This window comes from Triturus cristatus, chromosome 11 (assembly GCF_964204655.1).
Source record: "Triturus cristatus chromosome 11, aTriCri1.1, whole genome shotgun sequence".
In the NCBI taxonomy this organism is placed as follows: domain Eukaryota; kingdom Metazoa; phylum Chordata; class Amphibia; order Caudata; family Salamandridae; genus Triturus; species Triturus cristatus.
This window is the reverse complement of record NC_140594.1, coordinates 1,062,543,381-1,062,566,491: the sequence shown is the minus strand read 5'-3', so window position 1 is coordinate 1,062,566,491 and position 23,111 is coordinate 1,062,543,381. Positions and strand designations below refer to the sequence as shown.

General features: G+C 42.0%; 1 protein-coding gene across 2 annotated transcripts in view; it reads left to right on the top strand.

Moving 5' to 3' along the window:
* Window positions 1–23,111, top strand: part of CCDC150 (coiled-coil domain containing 150) — a 343,163-nt gene that overhangs the window by 228,644 nt on the left and 91,408 nt on the right. For both annotated transcript variants that reach the window (XM_085635385.1, XM_085635384.1), the window contains exons 19-20: window positions 12,485–12,654; window positions 12,746–12,839. In XM_085635385.1, the coding sequence (XP_085491511.1) occupies window positions 12,485–12,654; window positions 12,746–12,839 (264 nt within the window). The remainder of the gene's footprint in view (window positions 1–12,484; window positions 12,655–12,745; window positions 12,840–23,111) is intronic.

Below are 23,111 nucleotides of genomic sequence, written 5' to 3'. Positions count from 1 at the left end.
TACGAAAACAAGAACATTTTGTCTACCCATATATGGACGACTGGTTGATGAAGGCATTGTCTCCAGTCAAAGCAAGGAGCATTTACAATCAGCAAGGGATATCTTACAAAACCTAGGTTCCAAAATGAACTTTCAGAAATCAATAGTCATTTCAGTACAAAGGATTACCTATTTAAGACCGATTTTAGACAACAGTGTCGCAAAGTGTTTCTTTAGGAGGATAGACTCTTATCTATCCAACAGAAGTGTCAACTTCTGAAAATAACTCCCCATGTAACTGTGCATCAAGTTTCTTCGTTGCTGGGATCAGAGGCATCATGCATCTTTCTAACACCGAATGTCAGCCTCCTAATGAGACTGTTGCAGTAATGCCTGGAGGATCATTGGAGACAGAAATCAGGAAGTTTTGAAAACAAGAAAACATTAATCCAACAAGCGATACAGTAATTCCCTTGGTGGTGCAAAGTGTTCAATTTGCTGAAAGGAGTTATTCTTCACAAGGACATACCTACTCTAACTATAGTGACGGATGCTTCTCTCCTAGGATGGGGTGCTCATCCGGGTCATCTTCAAACTCAGGGGACTTGGTCAAAAAGAGAAAATTCGTATCACATCAACCTTCTGGCGTTAAGGCTGTCCATCTAGCTGTAAATTAATTTCTCAATTCATTCAAACCAACTTAAATCCTGGTTCAGACGTACAATGTATAATCTGAACAAACAAGGGGGAACATGTTCATGAGCGGGAAGCTCAAGCCATTTGGAATTGGCTTATAGCAAAGAACCTAACAATTATGGCAATACAGCTACCACAAGATTGTACGAACATTTTAAAAGTGGCGAAGAGACCATCCACTAGAACATCATATTCTCTCAAGTGGAAGAGATATGAAATCGAGTTATGGTTAGTCTGAATTCACATATGCAATATCAAAACGAGGCAGTTATTCCATACATTCTTCACTTGGCAAAATCTAGCCTTTCTTTTTCTTCCATAAAAGTTATATCTTGCAGTGTGACTGCATGTAGGAAATCCCCTTCAAAACCTCTTTCATCAAAATACCACTAATAAAGGATTTCGTAGCAGGGATTAAAAAAGCTTTACCCATATTAGGTCTCCTTCCCCTCCATGGTAGCTAAATATAATCTTTTCAAAATTAATGAGTCCTCTATTTGAAACTATTTACAAGGCTGCTTTACAGCATTTATCATGAAATACATCTTTTCTAGCAGCTTTTACTTCTGTTCAGAGTCTGTGAAATTCAAGCTTTATGTACAAAAGAGCCTAATAGTGTATTTCATAAAAATAGGGATGTAATGAGAACTCACTCCTCTTTTCTTCCAAAAGTGGTACAAGTTTCCATGTCAATCAGATAATCTCCTTACCAACATTCTTCCCAAACCCCTCTAATCCAGTAAAAAGATCTTAAGTCATTGAATGGGAACAAGGTATTTAAATTCTATTTGGATAAAACAAACAAAAAACAGAAAATCTGATTACCTATTTGTGAATTTAGGTCGACTTAGAACAGGATTTTTACTTCTAAACAATCCATTTCTAGGTGGATTATTTCTTGCATAATTCTCTGTTACCAGCTGGCGAATAAAAACTTTGGCTAGTAGACCTAAGGATCATTTGACTAGAGGAAAGGGAACGACTATGGCACTTTTAAGAAATCTGCTTATTTCAGAAATCTGTAAAGCTGCTACATGGAGATCAATGTATAACTTTCTCAGGCATTATTGTCTGGATTCAGATTCGAGGGCTGATGCACAAGTAGGTCGAGCCTCTTTAAGGAATTTGTTTCCATAATAAATGGAAATTTCTGTATTTCCTCTATTTGTCCACAAAATATTGGTGGTGGGATAAGCTTGCCAATCTGTTCAGTGCTTATGACAATTAATGAGGATCCCCTGGAAGAGCTAGAACAGTTGCTTATCTGTAATCCTGGTTGTCTTCCAGGGGAATCCTTATGAAAGCTCTAGCTGTACAGTCCGTTTTACAGTGGGCCTACAAATCCTTCAGTTTTTCCATTTAAAAAAACAAAAAAAAAATTTGTGACCGATATTTCTAATCGCTTTATCATCTGTGTTTCCATATTTGGGGGGATAATTTTGTAAATAAAACAAAAGAAATTTGGCCATTTTTTGACAAACACACATATATATCAAGATCCCTTTTGGATCGAAACGCGTCATGCTGTTGGAGTTATGTGCGGAGCTGAATAAAATCTAAGCTGCACCAATTTTGTGGTCCGCGCTCCTTATCTGGGGCGCACACTCCGGCGGAGCGTGCCGCTAATTAAAGTCCCAAATTGAAATAGCAATCCAAATGCGCTCTCAGGAGACAAAAGCACAGACACGAAAATGCGAAAGGGGGTTGTTTACTCCACAACGCGTTTCAGCTCGGAAGCCTTGATCACGTGGAAGAATGTGTAAAACAAGGTAACTGATAAAGTTGTCATTCATAAACATGGACATAGGACTGGAGGTGCAGCCCAAAGACACCAAGGTGAACTGTGGCAGACATATTGGAATGTACAATGTTGAATAGCCAGTGTCTGGGTTTACATTCACGGTTCTCATGAAGTAAAATAAACAATGCAATGAAAATAAAGTAAATGGGTATAACATGCTCAATGTCAATACATAAATGCATCATTTTGAATCACATACGCTACAGGAAAAATGAAGGTTGCAGGTATGAGTGCCCCAAATAAAACGGGTTGTAGCGTTGTTGCAAATAAATGCATAGTGCATGCAAACGTGCTGGTGCTCATCAGTAAACAAATTGAATAAATTAAATAAATGAAAGACCCAAGTGGGTTCGCTGTTGAGAAAACAAGTCAGATAAATAACCCAAGTGGGTTCGCTGTGGCGCAGTGCAACAACGTGTATGTCAGGCAGATTGATCAATATGTGTGAGACACAAAGTAAGGGTCAAATACCCAAAGGTGTAGGTAAAGTACATGTGTCCCACGAACGTCCAATAATAATGAAAACGGAATATATCAGTTACCGTGCTCGAAAAAGTGAGGAAACGGAAGGAAGGGTAGGTGGCCCATGTGGGGTGAGTGCCAGTGAGAGGGCACCTTCCTTTCTTCCTGAAATGAAAAAAACAAAAGAAACCTTGTTAAAAATGCCGTAGCAAATACTTGACAAGTACTTGTGAAAGTACATGGTACACAATCAAATGGGAAGAAGAAAGTCAAACCTATGGTCAGATAGACATCATAAGGCGAAAGAGAGAATGCAAAATACCACATCATAAAAAATTCAAACAGAGAACATGATTATTCCTTAAACATGATTATTCCTTTAAATGAACGGACAGTTCCTCATCAAAATTAAGGCCCCCTGGGTGTTTGGTTTGAAATTCAACTATGTATTTGGATTCGCGTTGCCTTAATTTGAGTACCCTGTTGCCTCCTCTAAAATTGATTTAAATAACTTTATTGCCTAATTGTCCCTCATACAATGTATGTTGATTGTGCAAATTGCAATGTGAAACTACAGATCCCATAATGCCTCATAATGGCTACATGGTATAAATGTAGAAAGAGAAGAGGGCTCACTGACCGTGAACAAAGCCAGGAGGCTGAAACGCGTTGGTTGAGTGTTTGCTGAATAAATCAACTAAACTTAACTGAATCCCTGTGTGCCGCATCATTGGAAGTAAAATTGATGAACTGGGTCTGGATCCGACCCCTATGCAGAGCACCCGCACTTGAGCGCGCAGGATCGATTGGATCCCATTGTGGCAAACGTGTCAGAGATCCGGCAGCGCCCATTCCGCTACGAGCAGAACTGCAAAACAATCACCGCAGGTTGAGCGTCGATAGACGGGGTCGGAAGACGCCGCCGATTCGGGAGTCTCCCAGCAGGTGAGTGGGAAACAATTTCATTACGAAGTAGCGGACTGCAGCGACTTGGTTGCTATCCAAAGACAGGACCGCTCCGTAAACAGTACGGCGGTCGTGGAAGCGACGAGTAGGGATTTTGGTTGATGAAAAGAACAGCAGTTGTATTATAATAACACTCAGTGTGAAAATAGGCTAAAATAACCATCACAATTGCAAGATGGAAGCACGAGCAGCAAAACGAGCAAACAAAGCGGCGACAATGTTTAAAAGCCCAATGGGGATACAAATTGATACAGCAACCACAAGCGAGCAGAATAAAACACCGAATACTACTAAACAATTATTCAATGAAGTGGAAAGAATGTACAAAAAGGAAATCAACAAGAGTTGGGAGATTATTGCCCTGGAAAACTACATAGAAGTTAACAGAATACCAAGGGGCTTGCGGATTTTTACCTTACCGACGCATCCAGAAACAAAGGCAGAACTACTAAATGAATGGGTAGAAAACAATCAACAATGCTCATTGAATATGATGCGTATACTAATAAAACATGCCAAAATAGATGTCGTGGAGATCACCAAAAAAATTGAAGAAATGGAGGATCTTATTAAGCAACAAACCAACAAAGAGGACACGGCAAAATTACGCAAGGAGATGGATGATAGATTGGAAAAATACGAAACGGAAATTGAAGAACGAAAACAACGTAAATTTAAAAGGGATGAACAGGACTATGCCCAGGGCAGAATATTGACCTTTGCCAGACGATTTGATGCACTTAAGAAGAATTTTTCAACTCAACAACAATTAAGCACCCCCTCTAGTAGCATCGAATCAGATGTAAGCGATGGGGAACTATCAAATGCAACGAGTGGAGCAACACCGATGAATTTTTTAGAGGAAATGCGACTGATGAACTTGGACAAAACACTAGCGCGGGGAAGAGGTCGCGGAAGACCCCCAGGCCGAGGACGGGGAAGAGCAATGTCGAACAGGGAACAAGAACAGGAACAAGAAAAACAAGAAAAACAAGACGAGCGAAAAGGAAAAAGGTTCTATTCACTAAGAAATCGCAAGTAGAGAATTTAATCATTAATCTTTCACATTACGAATTAACACAAGAAGAAACATCGTTATTAAACAAAGGCCTATCCTTTTGTCCTGAGAATCACTTCAACTACACTGAAGTAAGAATTGATTTATATAAATATATTCGAAAGCTAAAACTAGCTAAAGTCCATGCACGAAAACCAGAAAAATTTACAGATTCAACAACAACACAACCACAGAATATTGACACATGGGCAATAAATGAAATACCGGAACTTCAGGACATGTTTGACCTCATGTATAACCAAGATGAGGGAGAAATATCAGAAACACAATTGGCTACTCACTTGAACATACCAACTGACAAAAGAATTGACAGCGGCCTAAAAAGAAAATCTAGATTCTGCCCCACCCTCTCTCCAGGAAACAGGTTTGATTTATTCTCGGATGCAATCATCGAAGAACTGGAAAAAATGCCGAAAAAGAGAAATGAAAAAACAAAAAGAGAAAACCTAACAAAAAAAGAAAGAGAAGCTATCATCAAATTAGTAGCCAACCCAAAATTGACTATTAAACCGGCTGATAAAGGGGGAAATATCGTCATCATGAATACACAAGAGTACGTGAAAGAAGCTCTGCGCCAGTTGAATGACGCAACCAACTATTGTAAAATAAAAGAAAATCCAATTAACAAAATGACAATGGAATTGAATAAGTTTTTACAAACATGTCATGAGAGAAATCTCTTGAGCGCAGAAGAACTTAAATTTCTCACTAACGATTTTCCAGTTATACCCACGATATACTTTTTGCCCAAAATACACAAGACTCTCACAAACCCACCGGGAAGACCAATTGTTTCATCCTGTGAATCATTGTATGAGAACATGTCCCAATATGTGGATACCTTTCTGGCACCAATCGCGAAATCAATGAGCTCATACATACAAGATACGGGTGACTTCCTTCGGATTCTAGAGGGAATAAATTGGTGCGAACAATATCTTTTAATTACAATTGACGTGGTATCCCTATATACATCTATAAGGCATGAAGTAGGACTAAGAGCCTGTAAATATTTTTTGAGCCAAAGAAATATCTCAGAACTTCAGCACACAAACATGCTACTTCAAATGATTGAAATATGCCTAACGAACAATGTTTTTCTTTTCAACAAACAGTTGTACAGACAACAGTGTGGTACAGCCATGGGCATATCATTTTCTCCAAACTATGCCAATATCACCATGGGCTGGTGGGAGAAGGTGACAGCATGGGGCTCTGAAAATCAAGTAGAATTGGACAACATAATACTTTGGGTCCGATACATTGATGATCTATTCATAATCTGGAACGGATCACAACAGAGCTTCGAACAATACTATTCAAAACTGAAAAATAATGACATTGGCTTATCCTTCACATGTATGTCAAGCAGCAAAGAAATTGATTTTTTGGACACCAAAATTTACATTGAAGATAATAAAATCCATTCCACACTGTTTCGCAAAAAAACGGCGACAAACAGCATTCTTCATGGCACCAGCTTCCATCCGACTAGTCTGATTAAGAGTATACCCTATGGAGAGTTCACCCGATTAAAACGGAATTGCTCTGAACCGAAAGACACAGATAATCAGATTGCAGCATCAATGGATAGACTAAGAGCAAGAGGCTACAATGAAAGAGACCTACAAAAAGCCAAGAGAAGGATTGATATGAAATCAAGAACAGAAATTCTTAAACCCAGAAGCAACATACAGAAAAAGGACCAAATACCAAGATTTGTCACAACCTACAGCAAGGAAAGTGGCCAAATAATAAATAAAATTAAGAAATATTGGCATCTGATTTCGGGTGATCCTGACATAGGGAAAACATTAGGTAACGGACCAATGGTATCGTACAGAAAGACCAAATCTCTGAAAGATGCACTAGTACCGAGCCATTTTAAGGAAAGTGACCAAATGAACTGGCTAGAACACCAACAAAGAGGCTTTAAGAAGTGCAACACATGCAAAGCATGCAAGATCGGAAGAAACATGAACTCATTTACAGAACCTGATGGCAAAACATTCAAAATAGACCAAAGAATCACATGCACATCAACACATGTGGTATACATAATTGAATGTAATTGTGGGATGCGGTACATCGGAAGTACAATCTGTATGTTGAAGAAACGCATCCTTGAACATGTGAGAGCAGTAAAAAATAAAGATGTAACCTACGCCACTGCCAAACATATGGCGTCATGTCAAGGAAGTAACTGGAGAGCGATGAGTTTCTTTGGAATTCATATGATATCACAAGATGAACGAGGAGGAAATCGTATAAAGAAACTACGCCAAATTGAATCTAAGTGCATCATCCGACTGAGAACAAAGACCCCTAAAGGGATGAACAATGACGAGGAACTTTATGTACATTTAGACTGAGAACTAATTGGAACGGACCAGCATAATGATCAAGAAAGACATGTTAAAACTGCTGTAATTACAAGTTGGGGTACTATACCAAATCACATTGAGGGTTACAAACTTTTTTACAATGGGTACTTTACCAAGATCCAATCACATTACTTACATAGTGATTTTTTGGCACCTAACATGTCTTAAAAATATCTGCTGCTTAGCGCGAACTGTATGGTACTATACCAATATATATTAATTTTCACAGAAGGAATGATTCATGGTACTATACACATGACCTTAAGTGATTTGCTGCTTAGCGCGAACCATATGAATGGCAGTGTGAATTAACAGTTATGATTTAAATAACTTTATTGCCTAATTGTCCCTCATACAATGTATGTTGATTGTGCAAATTGCAATGTGAAACTACAGATCCCATAATGCCTCATAATGGCTACATGGTATAAATGTAGAAAGAGAAGAGGGCTCACTGACCGTGAACAAAGCCAGGAGGCTGAAACGCGTTGGTTGAGTGTTTGCTGAATAAATCAACTAAACTTAACTGAATCCCTGTGTGCCGCATCATTGGAAGTAAAATTGATGAACTGGGTCTGGATCCGACCCCTATGCAGAGCACCCGCACTTGAGCGCGCAGGATCGATTGGATCCCATTGTGGCAAATATATATATATATATATATATATATATATATATATATATGTGTGTGTGTGTGTATGTCTTCAGTCTTTTACAGACTATATATGTATGTGTGCATCTGTAAATATGTATATATGTGTGTGTATGTATGTGTAGATATATACATTTCTTGCATATAAGTTTTTATTTTGCAAAGTGCTCCGAGATCTCGTGCGTGGGTGGGGCAATTTAGTGCTTTGATGAGGATTCCCTAGGAAATTACAGGTAATAAACTTTTACTTCCTGAACATCTCCCTTCCCTTAACTCTATTCAAAAGCTCACAAGGAGAGCTAGTGATTTCACCAGCATCTGGATACTGACCCAGAGTTGTTTCTGGGGCCTGGGGGTCTGCTGATTCCATTCAGTCTTCTATCAGAGATGATTGTTGAACTTGACACCCAATGTTCAGTTCCAGGCAAGTCCATAAAGTTCTTCTGCCTTTGGTGATAAAGATCTAAGCTTGAGTGCTCAGTATAAGGCCAGCCCCAGCTCTTTTCATAATGTGATTGTATTTCTCCCCTTTCCGGAATGAAAAATGACTGCATTATTTTCCTCTTGGCTGGCAGTGGCAAAATATCCTCAAATCCATGTACTACAAATTATGTATTCTGATTCTAAGCCTCCATAGTCCACAAGTGATTTTAGTACTGATATCTACCAGCAGAGCCTAGATACTGATTTAGAATCAAATTAAAATTAATTTTAAAGAGCTGCAACTCCACTGACAGCCTAATTTTGACCATAGCCTTAGTAAATATTTTAATAAGCGATAGGGGAACTTCCCTACTCTATTGAGCTTTGGAATTCTTCAGGCAAGAGTAGAGCACAGGACTCCTGTATGCCTTTCCGCCTCTTCCTCTTGTGCACTGAGTTCTGAAAAGGTCAGGAACAACCGGGCCCAAGTCATCCTAGTGGCTCCATATTGGGCTAGTAGAGTGTGGTACGCAGAACATCTGGGCACGAGCATCTGTCCTCTGATTAGGCTTCCCCTGCAGTAGGAGCCTCTGCCCCCCACCTGATCCTGCACAATCTGCATGGAGATTGAGCAGCAGCACATGATGGCATTTGATCTTCCTCCCGAAGTTATGGATTTCATCCTGGATGTCCTACATCGTTCGACAAAGTTTCTCAACAATGGGTGCTGGGACAATTTGGTGTGGCACCTGTAATCCTGATCCATTGCTGGTCAAACTGTCAGACTTCCTATTTGTTTTACCTCTGGCCCAGCAAGGATCTGCTTTAGGAACAGTTGAAGATTATCTTTCTGCCCATTCAGCCTTTTTACGTTTATTAGACTAGCCGTCCCTGTTTAAATCATTTGTTGTGATGGGATTTCTAAATGGTTTGGCTCATTTATATCCTCTAAAACCCTTTGCGGTGCTACTTAATTGGGTCTTCACATTTCCCATGTGCACACCATGTGAACCAGTGCACGCTTGTCCACTACGCCGCCCAACTCTGAAGACTGTTTCTGTTCAGTGTGGCTTTAGCTCGTTGTATGAGTGAACGTCTGGCTCTCTTGGTGCAATCGCCTTACACCACCTGTTTCCCAGAACAAGGTGGCTAAGTCTACCAACGTTCTTTGCCCCACCTCACCTCTTGAAGAAGGAGGCACTCTACTGGCTGGCCCACAACTGAACTTTAAGCTTCCAAACCGATCACAACAAATACTATTGGGTGGATGATCAGCTCTTTGTGGGGTTCTCTGGGGCAAGGAAAGGCGCAGCAGTGCAGATTAGACTGTCCAGATGGATAGTCCTCGCATTAAGATTTGCAATGCACTGACCAGGAAGCAGTCTTAGGTGGGGTTGAGGACCCATTCCACCAGGGCCAAGGCTGTTGCCACTGCGCTGGCATGCAGAGTGCCTGTCCTTGACATCTGTCATGCTGCGATATGGGAGTCAGTGCCGACATTCACAAAGCACTATTGCCTTGACAGTCAGGTCCAATGGGAAGGGCATTCCGGACGTTCAGTCCTGCAGGACTTTTAGTTCTGAGCCATTCCACAGACTCACCACCTTGGGAGGTGCTGCTTTGGTATCTATTCTAAAGATGAGAACTCTGCAGTTACAAGTATCCCTCAGAAGACAAATTACTTGCCTTCAGTGAGGTTGTTTCTGGAGGATGATCTACCTACCTGCAGATCGCTCACTGCCCACACGCCTCTCTGTTATGTGAAATGATCTCAATTTTTTCACCTAAAAAGGTCTCAATTTAGGAATCTGCACACTGGTACTTCTTATTGTGGTTGAGGTCAGTGGCAGCTCCCCTACAGGGACTTTAGAGGGCAGCCCTGCCGCCTGTGAGGTGCCATGTAATGCCCTAAACATTGCCCCACACTGTTCTATGAACTTAGCAATGTTCATGAAAACAAGACTTTTCATGTTTTCATGAACAGGCCAGCGCGCAGGTCAGCCCTCTTGGCCTCTCCAAGCTCCTGATGACAAGAGGAGGGAGCTGAGGCATGACCCAGCTACAGAAATTTGTTTAAAAACACTTCATGCTGTAGGTAGATGTCTGGAACGTGCATCCATTTAATTATATTTGGCAGTTATCTTGTGCATGATCCAGGTAGCCTAATACATCTTCTAAAATGTTGTCGGGGCATATCAGTGCATCTCTGAGGCCTTTGAGGAGCCAGACCGTGGCAGGATCTCAAGCACTGTTCTAGCTTCTGATAGGACTGTTCTTCCAGTCCTATCACGAATCTGGGAGAGTGCTTGAAGTGGGGTTTTCCTTTTGTAACCCTGGACTTGCTGCTCTGTATGTGTCCTTGCTGGGAATCAGGGCTGACTGGTTCCAATGCCTAACACCAGATTCCTGCCCTGCTGCTGCCATTGAGCCTTGGAGTTGTCAGCAAAGGAAGAAAGGTAAGTGAATAAACATAATCTAGTGTTGTTTCTTTGTGCATGTCTGAGTGAATGTGTGTTTAGGAGTGATCAAGAGAGAATGAGATGAGTGTGTATGGTAGTTTATTGTGTATGAGAGTATCAATAAGGGTTAATCTGAATGAGGAATAATGGGTGAGTATAAATAACGACAGAGTGTGAGTAAATTAAAATATGGAATTGAGTCGGGTGCAGCTATCAATTATGCAGCAGGTGCAGTTGCACCAGATCACAGAGGCCTGAGGAGCCTATGAAATGTATTTATTAAAGCAAAGCACATGTACACCAAGAGTTCAGATCAGAGCACCCTTTATGCCAGTAGTTGTCTGTGAGGGTCAGTGATTGTGAAAAGGTGTGTGTATTAGCGTGTTTGGGAGGGTGAGTGAGAATCGGTGAGTGTGCGGGTACATTTCTGTGTGTGTTACAGTGAGTGGGAGTGAGTAGGATTCAGAATAAGTAAATGAAAGAGTGAGTGGCCGAGGGAGTCAATGGGACGGGGAGTGAATGACAGGGAGTGAGTATGAGTGATAGTAAGTGAGTGTAAGAAAGTAAGAGTGTGTTTTTGTTACTGTGTTTTATGCTAGTGAATTTACTGATCACCATGGCCTACTTGAAATAATTCTTGGCTTATGAAGGGACTCAAGGTAACTTGCTGTTGCTGGCATATAGGACATAATTCTTGGCACAAGGGAGGACATTTTAAAAAATGCAGGCCCTGACATACTGGAAGTAATTCTTGGCATTTGAGGGCATCTATAGCAAAACACAGGTGCTGCCATGCTGTAGGTAATATTTGGCAAGCATGGCTTACTGGGGATGTGAGGGTCTGGTAAAGAGAAGCAAACCTTGAGAAAATGCTGATTCTGACATACTGGAGGCAATTTATGACAAAGGGTATAAGAGCAGAATCAATGGCAAAATTATGTTACTGATATTTTGTATGTAAATCTTGGCATAAGGGGGTAACCAAGACAACATTCTGACATTGGCTCACTGGAGGTAATTTTTAATCGATTGGGACACTGAAACAAATCATACCCTCACCACTTTCAGAGATCGCCATCTACCACTAGTTGGTGTCCTTGTTCTTAGTCAAGACAGAGTCAAGCAAGAAAAAAACTACTGTTAATGGAGTGGGGAGGCGCTTATATACTGCTCAATCATCATTTCTGGGTCAGAACGAAGTCGGTGCGGAGTCGCACGGCACCACCTACCTGTGGAATCATTGCTGTAAAATCTTTTGTATCCAGTCTGGCACTTGGGGATAGTCTAAAGGTGAGGAATCTGCAGTTATAGTATCCACCACAAAGAGTGTTACCAAAGGTAAGTAACTTGTTCTTCAGTTCTTTTGTATATACTTTTGGTTAGTGCTTGCCTTTCTGTGGGCATCTTCACCGCTGTTACCTTCATAATGCTTCTCAGCTGTGACCTAGGGGCATCACTTCCATGTACCATTACACTCAAATCCACACTAGGTTACATAGTAGGTCCTCAGGCTCCTCTTTTGTCACCCACCTAAACCCTTTCTTACGGAAGAAACATTGTGTGACCTCTAACTTTTCTCTTTAGATCAGTTCACTTCAGCGGCAGCTGTCTGATGTGAAGGAAGACAAACTCAAAATTTCAAGTACCTTGGAGAATGTTCTAACTTCTCACAACCGGTTACAGCAGACCGTGGAGAAGTTGCAGATTGAGCTTGGAAGCAAGGACTCGGACATTGCAGGCCTGAGAAAAGAAAGGTAAAGGGATCAGGTCCCACTGCCAATCACTTTCTCGCTTTTCCATCTTGAAGGCCTCTCTCACAAGACTGTCCCAATTCTCTATTTTCAGATCCCAGAACCACCACAGGATACAGCTGTTAGAAAATGAACTGGCAGAGAGCCAGTCAAAGCTGCAGTTGATGGACACGCAGCAACGCACCCAGGTAAAGTTTAAGTCAGCAGCTCCAAAGATATTTTCTGTAATTTAGGAAATGTCAAAACTGTGATCCAAAGAGAAAACAAGCTAATATAACTGCCCCTTCCCTTTTCTTCTTTGAGTGAGCAAGCCAGAGGAAGGCTTATTCCCCTCTGATTTGGGAATTGTCAAAAGTGTGATCCAAAGATAAAGCAAGCTAAATATAATTGCACCCTCCACTCTCTTCTTCAGATAAGCAAGCCAAAGGAATGCTTATTCAAACCTGCTTTTGCCAACAGTGCATTATTTGCACTACCCAATACTTTTTATAGGACGTTGCAACTGGCCATAGTTGTTGTGTAATGCTAGATGATCTGTTTTGTTTTGCTCAGTAGGCATTTCTTATCACTTCCATTGATGTTGCTTCTTCTGTGGCTCTATTGTTCATGCAGCTAAACAGTAACTATGAATGGCCATAGGGACCTCTTAGTGCAGATTCCTCACCATGTGAATTTCCTCACTAGCCAGACTGTATCCAGAAACTTTCAAGCTGTTGTGTGCCTCCACATCGGGTCAGTCTGCTCCGGAAAGGACATCGGGCCACTATAAGAGCACAGGCGGACATCAATTAATTCAGCGCCTACCGATGCCTATCCAGAGAGCTCATCCTACCATTCTGAAGTTTTCACAAAAGTGTGCACCATGTCTCTCCCCAAAACAACAAGGTTCAAGCAGTGTAGGTCCTGTAACAGACAGTTGTCAGTTACTGACACCCATGATGATTGTCTGTGGTGCTTCGCCGCTAAACACGATTTGAAGTTGTATAAATGCTGTAATAAAATTAATAAGAAGGCCATCTGAGAAAGCAAACCCAAGTTCGAAGTCGCCAAACTCAGGAAGTCGAAGAAGCGGCACTGTTCTAGGTCAGGAGCTCTGACTCGTTCCCGCTCTTGAGCCCGCTGCCACAAATGGTCTTTGTCAAAGTTGCGCTGGTCTGGTAAATCCAGAACATAGCACAAGAAACACAAAAATGTGAAGCAAGGAACTCCATCTCTTCGCTTCCAGCGTTCTGAGTCTCGCAATTGACTTGGTGTCTCTAAGCCACAGAGCCGGTCTCTTTCCAGAGAGTCTGTGCCAGCGCTGATCCTGATTCATCCCCACCCTGAACAGACAGCAGTACTGCAACAGATTGTCAAGCTGAAACAGGCCTATTAGAAGATCGTTGGTGCTTTGTCTGATCCCTTTGAGGACTCCGAGTTGCTGCCGGCGGATTTTTCCCTCACGTCGACTCTACCAAGGTAACCCCAAGCGGGCAACACCTTCCTCAAATCCGATTCCAGTGACTTTAGGTTAGATGCCAGGCCCAACAACTAGCCTCTCTTAGGAGCAGGTTTCAATAGCATCAGTCCAGCGGCCTACCCAGTGCTGCTGCTGCCAGCACCTCCTCTGATCCGACTGAGTCACCACCTGACACCGGCTATGATGTCACTGATGTCAGAAGTGAGTTTGATTGTTTTAGCAGACGTTGAGAGTCAAGCTCCGGCCCCCAGATTTTAACAGTATTTCCACTCAGAACATTTCGCTATTTTGGGGAGGAAGGTGGTTTCCATGAATAATACTTTAATGGTATCATATTTGATGATTTTCAGAATGCCAGTAGCCTGGACACTTGCCCTGATACTGGTATTTCCTCACTAACTCCAGCACGGGCCCTTTAAAATCTTTCTCTTGCCACAGTCATAAGGAGGGTAGCGCAGGTTCTCAAATTGATTCTGCACATCGAGGAAGTAAAGTCTAATGTACTTACAAAGGTTCTGAACCAAGGGGAAACAAGCCAAGAACACCAGTTACCACTCACTGATTCTCTCCCCAATAGCTTGATGGGAACCTGGGTCAAACCAGGTTCTTGTTCGGCAGTAAATAGACGGTTGGCAAGGCAACATAGACCTGACCCCAGAGTCCCAGACTTTATTCTCTAGAATCCCACGCTGGGGAGTCTGGTGTTTCAAGCCTTTGAGTTGGCTGAACTCCAACGCATTCCCTACTACACCAGCTCAGGGAATCAACACGGATGGATACATTAACCAAGAAAGTTTTCTCCTCAACTAGGCCGGCTCTTAGGGCATGTTAGACCTGACAGCCTTAGGGTGGTCATCCCCCAAACATTTTGCCTGTTTGCCTCCAATTTTACTGTTTAATTTTTGTTGGCCTTAGGATTTTGCGCACTTACCACTGCCAGTCAGTGCTAAAGCGCATGTGCTTCTCCAATAAACATGGTTTGATTGACTTACCCACAATTAGCATATTTAATTTATCCTTGAGTCCCTAGTATAGTGCACTTCATGTGCCCGGTGCCTGTAAATTAAATGATACTAGTGGGCCTGCAGTGCTGATTGTACCACCCACAAAAGTAGCACTTTAAAGCATGACTTGGGCCTGCCTCTGCAGGGCCTGTGCGTGCAGTGTACACCACCATGTCAACTTGGCATGTAAAACCCCTTGGCAGCCTTAAACTCCCCTTTTATTACACATACGTCACCCCTGTAATTAAAAGGTAGGATATGTACTTTTATGTTTTGCATGTTGCGGGAACAGAGCTGGCACATCGCACTTGGGACTAGCATCGGATGCACCAAAACTACTGCTTTGCTGCCACTGCAGTGAGGGTTGATCGACGCATCCCCTCGACTGCGTAGAGAAACCCAGCACATCGCACTTGGAACCAACTCATCTCGGAACCAGTGCTTTGTCTTCAGAACCAGCGTATCACCATTGTGCATAGAGAACATCGACACATCACCTCGACTGCGGAATCAACACCAAAGCATCACTCGGCTTCACCCCACATCTCGCTGTTGCGGCCAAGATCAAGGTACTTTTGTTCAGCGGGACTTGTGTGGCACCTATATCCGGCCAGCGCTCCATTGCGGTTGGCCTAAACTCTTGACTCTGCACTGGTGCAACATGACCAGATATTCCCATAGGCGCTTCTTTCTTCTAAGAACAGTTTTTCAATTTTAATCTTTAAAAATTCATGTCTTGCCTTCTACTTATTGAATATTTTGTTGTTTTGGTCCTGATTTATTTATAAAATCATAATCTAGTTTTCTAACCTAGCATGGACTTTTTTTGTGGTGTTTTCAATGTGTTACTGTTTGAAGTGTTGCACAAATACTTTACACATTACCTCTTTAAGCCCTGACTAGGATAATATCCTGCTTGAACAGGGTACATACCTCTGCCAACCAGAAACCCAGTTTCTAACAGGTCAGTTAATAAATCACGTCTCCTGGGACAATATTCTAGACACTACCAACTGCATGAGTAGAGCAGTCTGAACCAGCATGGTGCTAAGGTGCCATGCCTGGATGCTTCCACTATTTTTTCTCCGATGTCCACCAATCTTTAATGGACATGCCTTTCAACAGCTCATAACTGTCGGTGCGAAGGCTGACTCTGCTTTAGAATGTTTCAAGGAAAGCAAGGCCACCGAGCAACAAAGACTATCATTTTAAAGTCAGTCCCCTAAGATGCCGCTGGCAACAGTTGGACGGCCAATTGTGTTTTGTCCAAAATGACGGTAGCTGAATCTTTCCCATTTTGCTGATTGCTAATGCTCAGTATACTTAGGGGGTCATTCACTTAGTTACAATGTTTGTTTTTTAGTCATGTCCAATGGTATGGTTTTATGTAGAGGTTTTTAATCATGAACTTGTTTTAAGTGTATGTACATGTTTATGGTTTTAATTAACTGAAATAAATTCTACTGTTCTTTGTTCTCCATATCGTAGAGCAAGGATACTTTTCCTGTCCTATCACCTGTACATGCCACATACACCTTAAACTTCCCAGAGGATCACTTGTCCACACTCCGTGGAGACGGACTTACTATCTTGGCCAAGGGAGCAATAGGAAGGGTGCCGGTATAAGTCATCAGAACTTGCAGTTATTCCCATTATTTTCTTGTACCAAGGAGGGGTGGTGGCCTTCACCCTATTCTCGACCCTTGCCTTCTGAACTTCTTCCTCCAGGAAGGTCAAGATCAAAATGCTTACTCTGCCTCCAGGAGACTGGATGGTAGCTTTGGATCTGCAGGATGCATACTTTCACATCCCATCCTGCCTAATAACCGACTTTCGCTGCTGTTTCAGGTAGTCCACGAGGACTTTCAGTTCTCTATGCTTCCCTTCGGTCTTACCAGTGAGCCTCGAGTGTTCACAAAGGTGATGGTGGTGGTTGCTGTTCATATGAGGAGAATGAGAATACCGGTCCTCCCATACTTTGATTACTAGCTCCTGATGGGGGGCTCGCACCAAGCAGTTGTAAGAAGATGGCCAATCTGTTGACATTGTTGAGTTTTTTTTTATCAGTGTGCCAAAGTCATACCTGAATCCTTCAGAGGCTCAGTTTCATTGGAGCCATTCTGGACATAGTGCTCTTCAGAGCTGTTCTTCTACCTCAAGGGGTCTAGGGCATTCTGGCTATGATGCCGATGTTTCAGCCTGGATCCAAGTAAGAGCAGCTCTGAGGCTTTTGGGCCTCCTGACCTAGGTGGTACTGGCTGGCTTTGCAGTGGGATCTGAAGTCTCATCTCATTGGCTCAGCACTAAGAAGACTTGTTGGAGTCCACACAGGTGTTAAAGGAGACACAAAAGATCTGCAGTGGTGGCTGTTTGACTGCTATATGGATGCATTGTTGCAAAGTTGTGGAGGTCATCTGGGAGAAGCGGAGATCAGAGGACTCTGGTCCCCAGCAGAGAGTTTGCTGCACATTAACCTTTTGATGTTGCGAGGAATTCACATGGCACTGAAGATGTTCCTCCTGACCATCAAGGGGGAATGGATATAGATGCTCACAAACAACCTACCACTATGTGGTAATGCATCAAACAGGGCAGTGTGAGGATTCGGCACAAGGAGGCTCTATGTCTCTGGAAGTGGCTGGATGCCTAGGACATATCCCTGGTCACCCAACACCTGGTAGGATTTTTAAACTCTCTGGCATACAAACTCAGCCGACGTTGCCTAGTGGATCACGAAAGGCAGTTATACTCAAAGGTGGAACAGGGCATCTTCCAGCAAAGGGGAGAACCCATCTATCTGTCACCACAGAGATTGCGCAGACTCAACGTTTTTGGAATTCCCAAGGCAGTCTTGCCGCGGAGATGCCTTCCGCCAACACTGGACATCGGTACTTCTATATGCCTTTCCGCCCCTCCCTCTCCTGCCCAGAGTGTTGAAGAAAATCAATAGACCAGACTCAAGTCATTTTAGTTGCACCGGACTGGGCGAGGAGAGTGTGGTGCACAGAACTTCTGGCTATAAGCACATATCCTCCGAGCAGGCTGGAATGAGAGGACCTTTTGTTTCAGCAGTAGGGCCGTGTTACACATGAACATTCTAAACTTCCATACGTTTAGATTGAGCAGCATCAGTTGATTGATTGATTGATTTATTGTATTTATATTTATGGAGTTTTATATAGCGCAAACATGACCTGCCCGGGTATCAAAGTTCTGTACATAAAGCAATCCAATCAAACATAAACCGGAAAATCATGGAGTTACATATATACAGTACATCATTAAGCATATCAGTTCCAAGATCCAAGGTAGTCCACCGAACGTTAGCCAAGCTGAAGAAGGCTCTTAGAGAAAGAATCTATGCATCAAGAACTTTTTTGCTTCTTTTTTGAAGAGGCATCCTCCTTCTAAAGAGTTTAAGTGATTTTAGGTGGTAAAGTGTTCCAATTACTTGGGGAAAACTCTGATGAGGAGAAGTTGTAGGTTTTCTATTTGTTTGAACTTCTGTGGTTTCAAGAACAGGACGTCCGTGCTTCTTGAGGAGTGACTACCACTGTATAGCTTGAGTTTTTGTGCCAAATAGACAGGAGTATTATGGTGGAGGGCCTTGTGCGTCATACATGCAATCTTCAATTGGATGCTAGCTTCATAAGGGAGCCATTTTAGATGTTTTAGATCTGGAGAAATGTGGTTGTTGTGGTTGATTCTCCTGTAACCTGTTATCAGTGCGCAACTGAACTCCATGTGGCCTTTAAAGGCACCATCTCTATTTGGGTAGGCCAGCAAGAGTGGCACTCCCAGGAACTAATAAGGAGATGACTAGAGATTGTACTGCTAACGGAAAATCCATAGAAGGGTTTGAATTTCCTTAGAATGTTAAGTTGGTGATTGGCGCCACTGATGGTTGCACTGATATCATCTTGCATTTTAAGATGTTTGTCCAAAGTTATGCCTAGGAATCGAGAAGAGGTAATAATGTGAGAGGAGCAGTTGAGAGCTGTAAGTTGTTTGAGCCAATCTTTTATGGGGCAGAGTGATTGAGAGGGGTGATCAAAATCAATTCAGTTTTGATGGTGTTGAGCAAGAGTTGATTGTGGGTCAGCGATGGGTGGGTTTTCAACAGAGTGCAATTGAGCGTTTTGATATCTTCTGGTGAGAATATTTTCAAATACCAATGTGTATCAACAGAGTACATGTGGTAATGAATGTTTGAGATCTTCAAAACGTCCGTAAGAGTTTCCAAGAACAAGTTGAATAACGTTGTGAGAGTATGGAGCTTTGAGGTACTCCAATTGTTACCAGTGTAATGTCTAATAGGTTAATTTTGATTCCCTGAGTTCTATTGTGAAGGAAAGAAGCAAACCAGTTTAAAACAGGACCAGATAACGTATCCTATTTTCAAGGAGACAAGGTGTCATCCAAAAAGTCAATTTATGTCAAAAATTGGTAAAGGTTTGTTGCTTGGTGCTCTACCAGACACATCTAACCCTTAAATGACCAGTTTTCAGATGTTCTATTGTTCTGCCTTTCATTAGCTTAGCAAGGCCTTGCTGTGGCAACGATTAAAGTTTACCTTTTAGCCCATTCGACCTTCCTCGGTAGGCCTGATCAGCCCTCCCACTTCAAGTCCCCTGTTGTAATCCATTTTTTATAGGGGCTGGTTCCAACCTACACCATTTATGATGCCACAGTGGGGCCTTAATGTGTTTCTCACATACTTAATTTACACCCTTTTCGAGCCCATGCACAGTTGTCCTCTCCGCCTGCTCACTACAAAAACAGCATTCCTCTTCGCCATAACATAGGTCAGTTGAGTTAGTGTACTCCAGGCCTCATCTATAATCTATCTATTGATATTATTCTTACCAGACAAACTGGTTCTCTGGACAATATCACCTGGTGAAGGTAGTAACGCCCTACCATGTAAGTCAATCCATTATCTTGTCAACTAGCTATGCTCGACCTCACCCTAAGTGACTTCACAATCTTGATCCCAAGAGGGCACTGAGTTTTTTTATAGATCGGACCAGAGACCGTTGCCTGGATGATCAACTGTTTGTAGGCTTTTCTGGAGCGAAGAAGAGGAAAATGGTACCAAAACACACTATCTCCCGGTAGATTGTTCTGTGTAAATAGGCTACCTTCGTGGGCTTCCCTCTACATGTTCACCAAGCACTACTGATAGAGCGCCGGTCACCAGCTTTGGTCACACATACACACCTAATACTCACCTGGGCCCAAAACACATTCACACAATAAGCTAATAGAACCCTGCTGACATCAATTTTGTGTAATACCTGTAATTTTGTTATTCACCTTTACCAAGTCTTACCAACTCGATAATGATAATTTCCCTTTCCTCAATGAATCAGGTTGCTGAGTTAGTTTAAGGTAGAAAGTCAGTCAAGTAGCTTTATTTCGATAACAAGTATCGTAAAAGCAACTTCATTCTTACATTCCAGAAATAAAAGATACGAGTTATCATAAAAACACTAATAAAAGTAAGTATGTACATTCCATCCGAGCATGATATACAAAGAATCGATCATTTGGTTGATAATAAATAACAACAACACACTAATCCCTGAGTCGAGATGGAGAATTAATTTGTGCATTTAAGGTAGAATGACATTTACCTCTTTACTCTGAATAGCCACAGACTCAAGAAGTTGTGAAAACCTTTATCTAAATTGATTTCTGAGTCACAATTCAATTACAGTAACCACCTTCATTTCAAGAGGCAAAGTACACAAAAATAATTCATAGCAGAGTTAAATGATCAATGATGACGGTACCTAGAAAGGGAAAGCAGGCATAAAAGACAGATTTGCTGATTATATTTACCTATGGTCTAAGATGAACCCAACTCCGTAGATAGGGACCAGATAGAATCTCCAGGACAGGTTACAGATAGAAGATCAGGCAGATTCAAATGTGGAAGGGTAACTTCTTCTAATGTACAACGCCAGCTCTCTCTGGCACTACTCTCCTCGGGTGTCCCAGTTCTGCAAATCCCTTCTAGGTGAATTGATTATCGATCAGCATCTCAAACTCTCGGACAGAGTTTCCGGCAGCAGCAAGGTCTGAGACAGCGTCTCGGACAGAATCTGGAGCAGCATACGCGTTGGGTCAGTGATGAGTCGGAATGACAGATCGGACAAGTTGGACGAGGTCGCAAGCTATCTTACCTCAATTATACTGTTTCCTGATTTGTGTACCACCCCCCAATGTAACATTTTTATGTTTTCCCTTATTCTGATTGGTCAGGATGAGGAGGTGAATTCATCACACCACGTAAAAATTACGGAGTCATTGTTTATCTGCCCGCCCCTTAATTTTCTTTTCCCATAGCTTTATTCCCACACGTATTTCACATTACTCAGTAAGTTAAACATTTTATTCAATATTGTTGCTCTCCCAGGAGTCATCAGTTGAGCTTCCCAGACTTCTTGATTCTAGGTGTCCTTGACTGAGTGACACGGGAGCCATCATTGTTTCCGGCCAGTCTCTATGCGCATGCGCGCAGTTCAAGAGAGGTAGGGATTCCAGTCACCCTCCGAGGCCCAAATAAGAGCTAATAATAAAATCAGAAAAAGACACGTTAGAACACAGAAACAAATGATTTCACTGTAAACCACTTACATCTACTCTATCCCCATTTACTCATTTAGCTCTTTTGCATTAGTGTTTAATAGAACTTACAAGTTTTAGTTTAGCAGTAGCAGGTGCATTAGCATGTGAGTTCAAAGCGGCCATTTTTGGTGCCATTGCGCAGCTGCAAAAGTTTCCCACCAAAAGCGACAGAGTCATACTACATAGATGCAGTAGACGCATGCTCAATAGAAATCCTGCGTTTTGTGGGACATTTTAGAACAATTAAGTTACGGGTTAGTAATGCACGTAGAAAAGCTTCCCTTAGATAAAAGTGTTTGTGGTGAATTGCGATTTTAGTATTTCCGAAACAGATTGATTACATTATTACGTGTTATTTGAGAGGATTGAATCCAAGCAAGTTTCTTTCATGAATCCTTGCTCCATCGCTACTGCCTGCATATCTAGGTTTGGCGGGACAGGCACTTTGCTCAACCTGTCCTACAGGATTACTTGGTCTGAGCCATACCACACAGCACCAGAGGAGGTGTGCTGCTTTTGGATCTATCCACAGGGAGAGGAATCTGCCATAAGAAATCTCCTAGAGAACAAGTTAACTACCTCCGGTAACTCCTTTTCTGGTAGAGACTCTAACTGTAGTTTCCTCACCGACCCTCCCTCTTCCCCATTCTGCGAAATGAACTAAATTAGTTTGTTAATAAGAATCCAATGTCCAATATCTGCACACTGCCATATTCTATGGCTCTGCGGACTCGGACAGAGATCAGAAAAAACTGACATCAGCGTGCGTAAGTGCTCTCTTACAGTGGTACCGATGTAATATCTGGAACCAAGAGAGGCAATTGCTTGAAAGATTCTGGATTCAGTCTGGCGCCTGGGGAAATTGACTATGTAGGTAATCTGCAATTTTACCAGAAAAGATGTTACCGAAGGTAAATAACGTGTTCTTTAGGGCAGCAGTGCTTGCTTAATTCTGTTTCTTGTAGCATCTCCTCACTTTTCAGCTCTATCCTCATTCATGTGGTTATCTAAGATTGCAGGAATACAATCTAATTGCATGAATCCTCTTTGAAAACCGGGGTCACCGAAATGGGCAACAAAGTATCCCACTTGCCCCCATGAGCATTAGAAATGATAAATGCACAAGTGCACACAAGTTATAGGTTTCAATCACAACTCATAGCAGGAAACAAGTGAATAAAACAGAAACAGTGCTATTACTTATAAGTGGGCAAAGGGAACTGTAAGAAGACGCTAACAAATACATATATATAAATTATACAACAAATCTCTTTTGTCTGAGCTTGTACAACTTCTAAAGCAATTCAGTTGGCATCAGTCTATTCTCTTCATTATTCGTATTATTATCATCATATTTATATAAT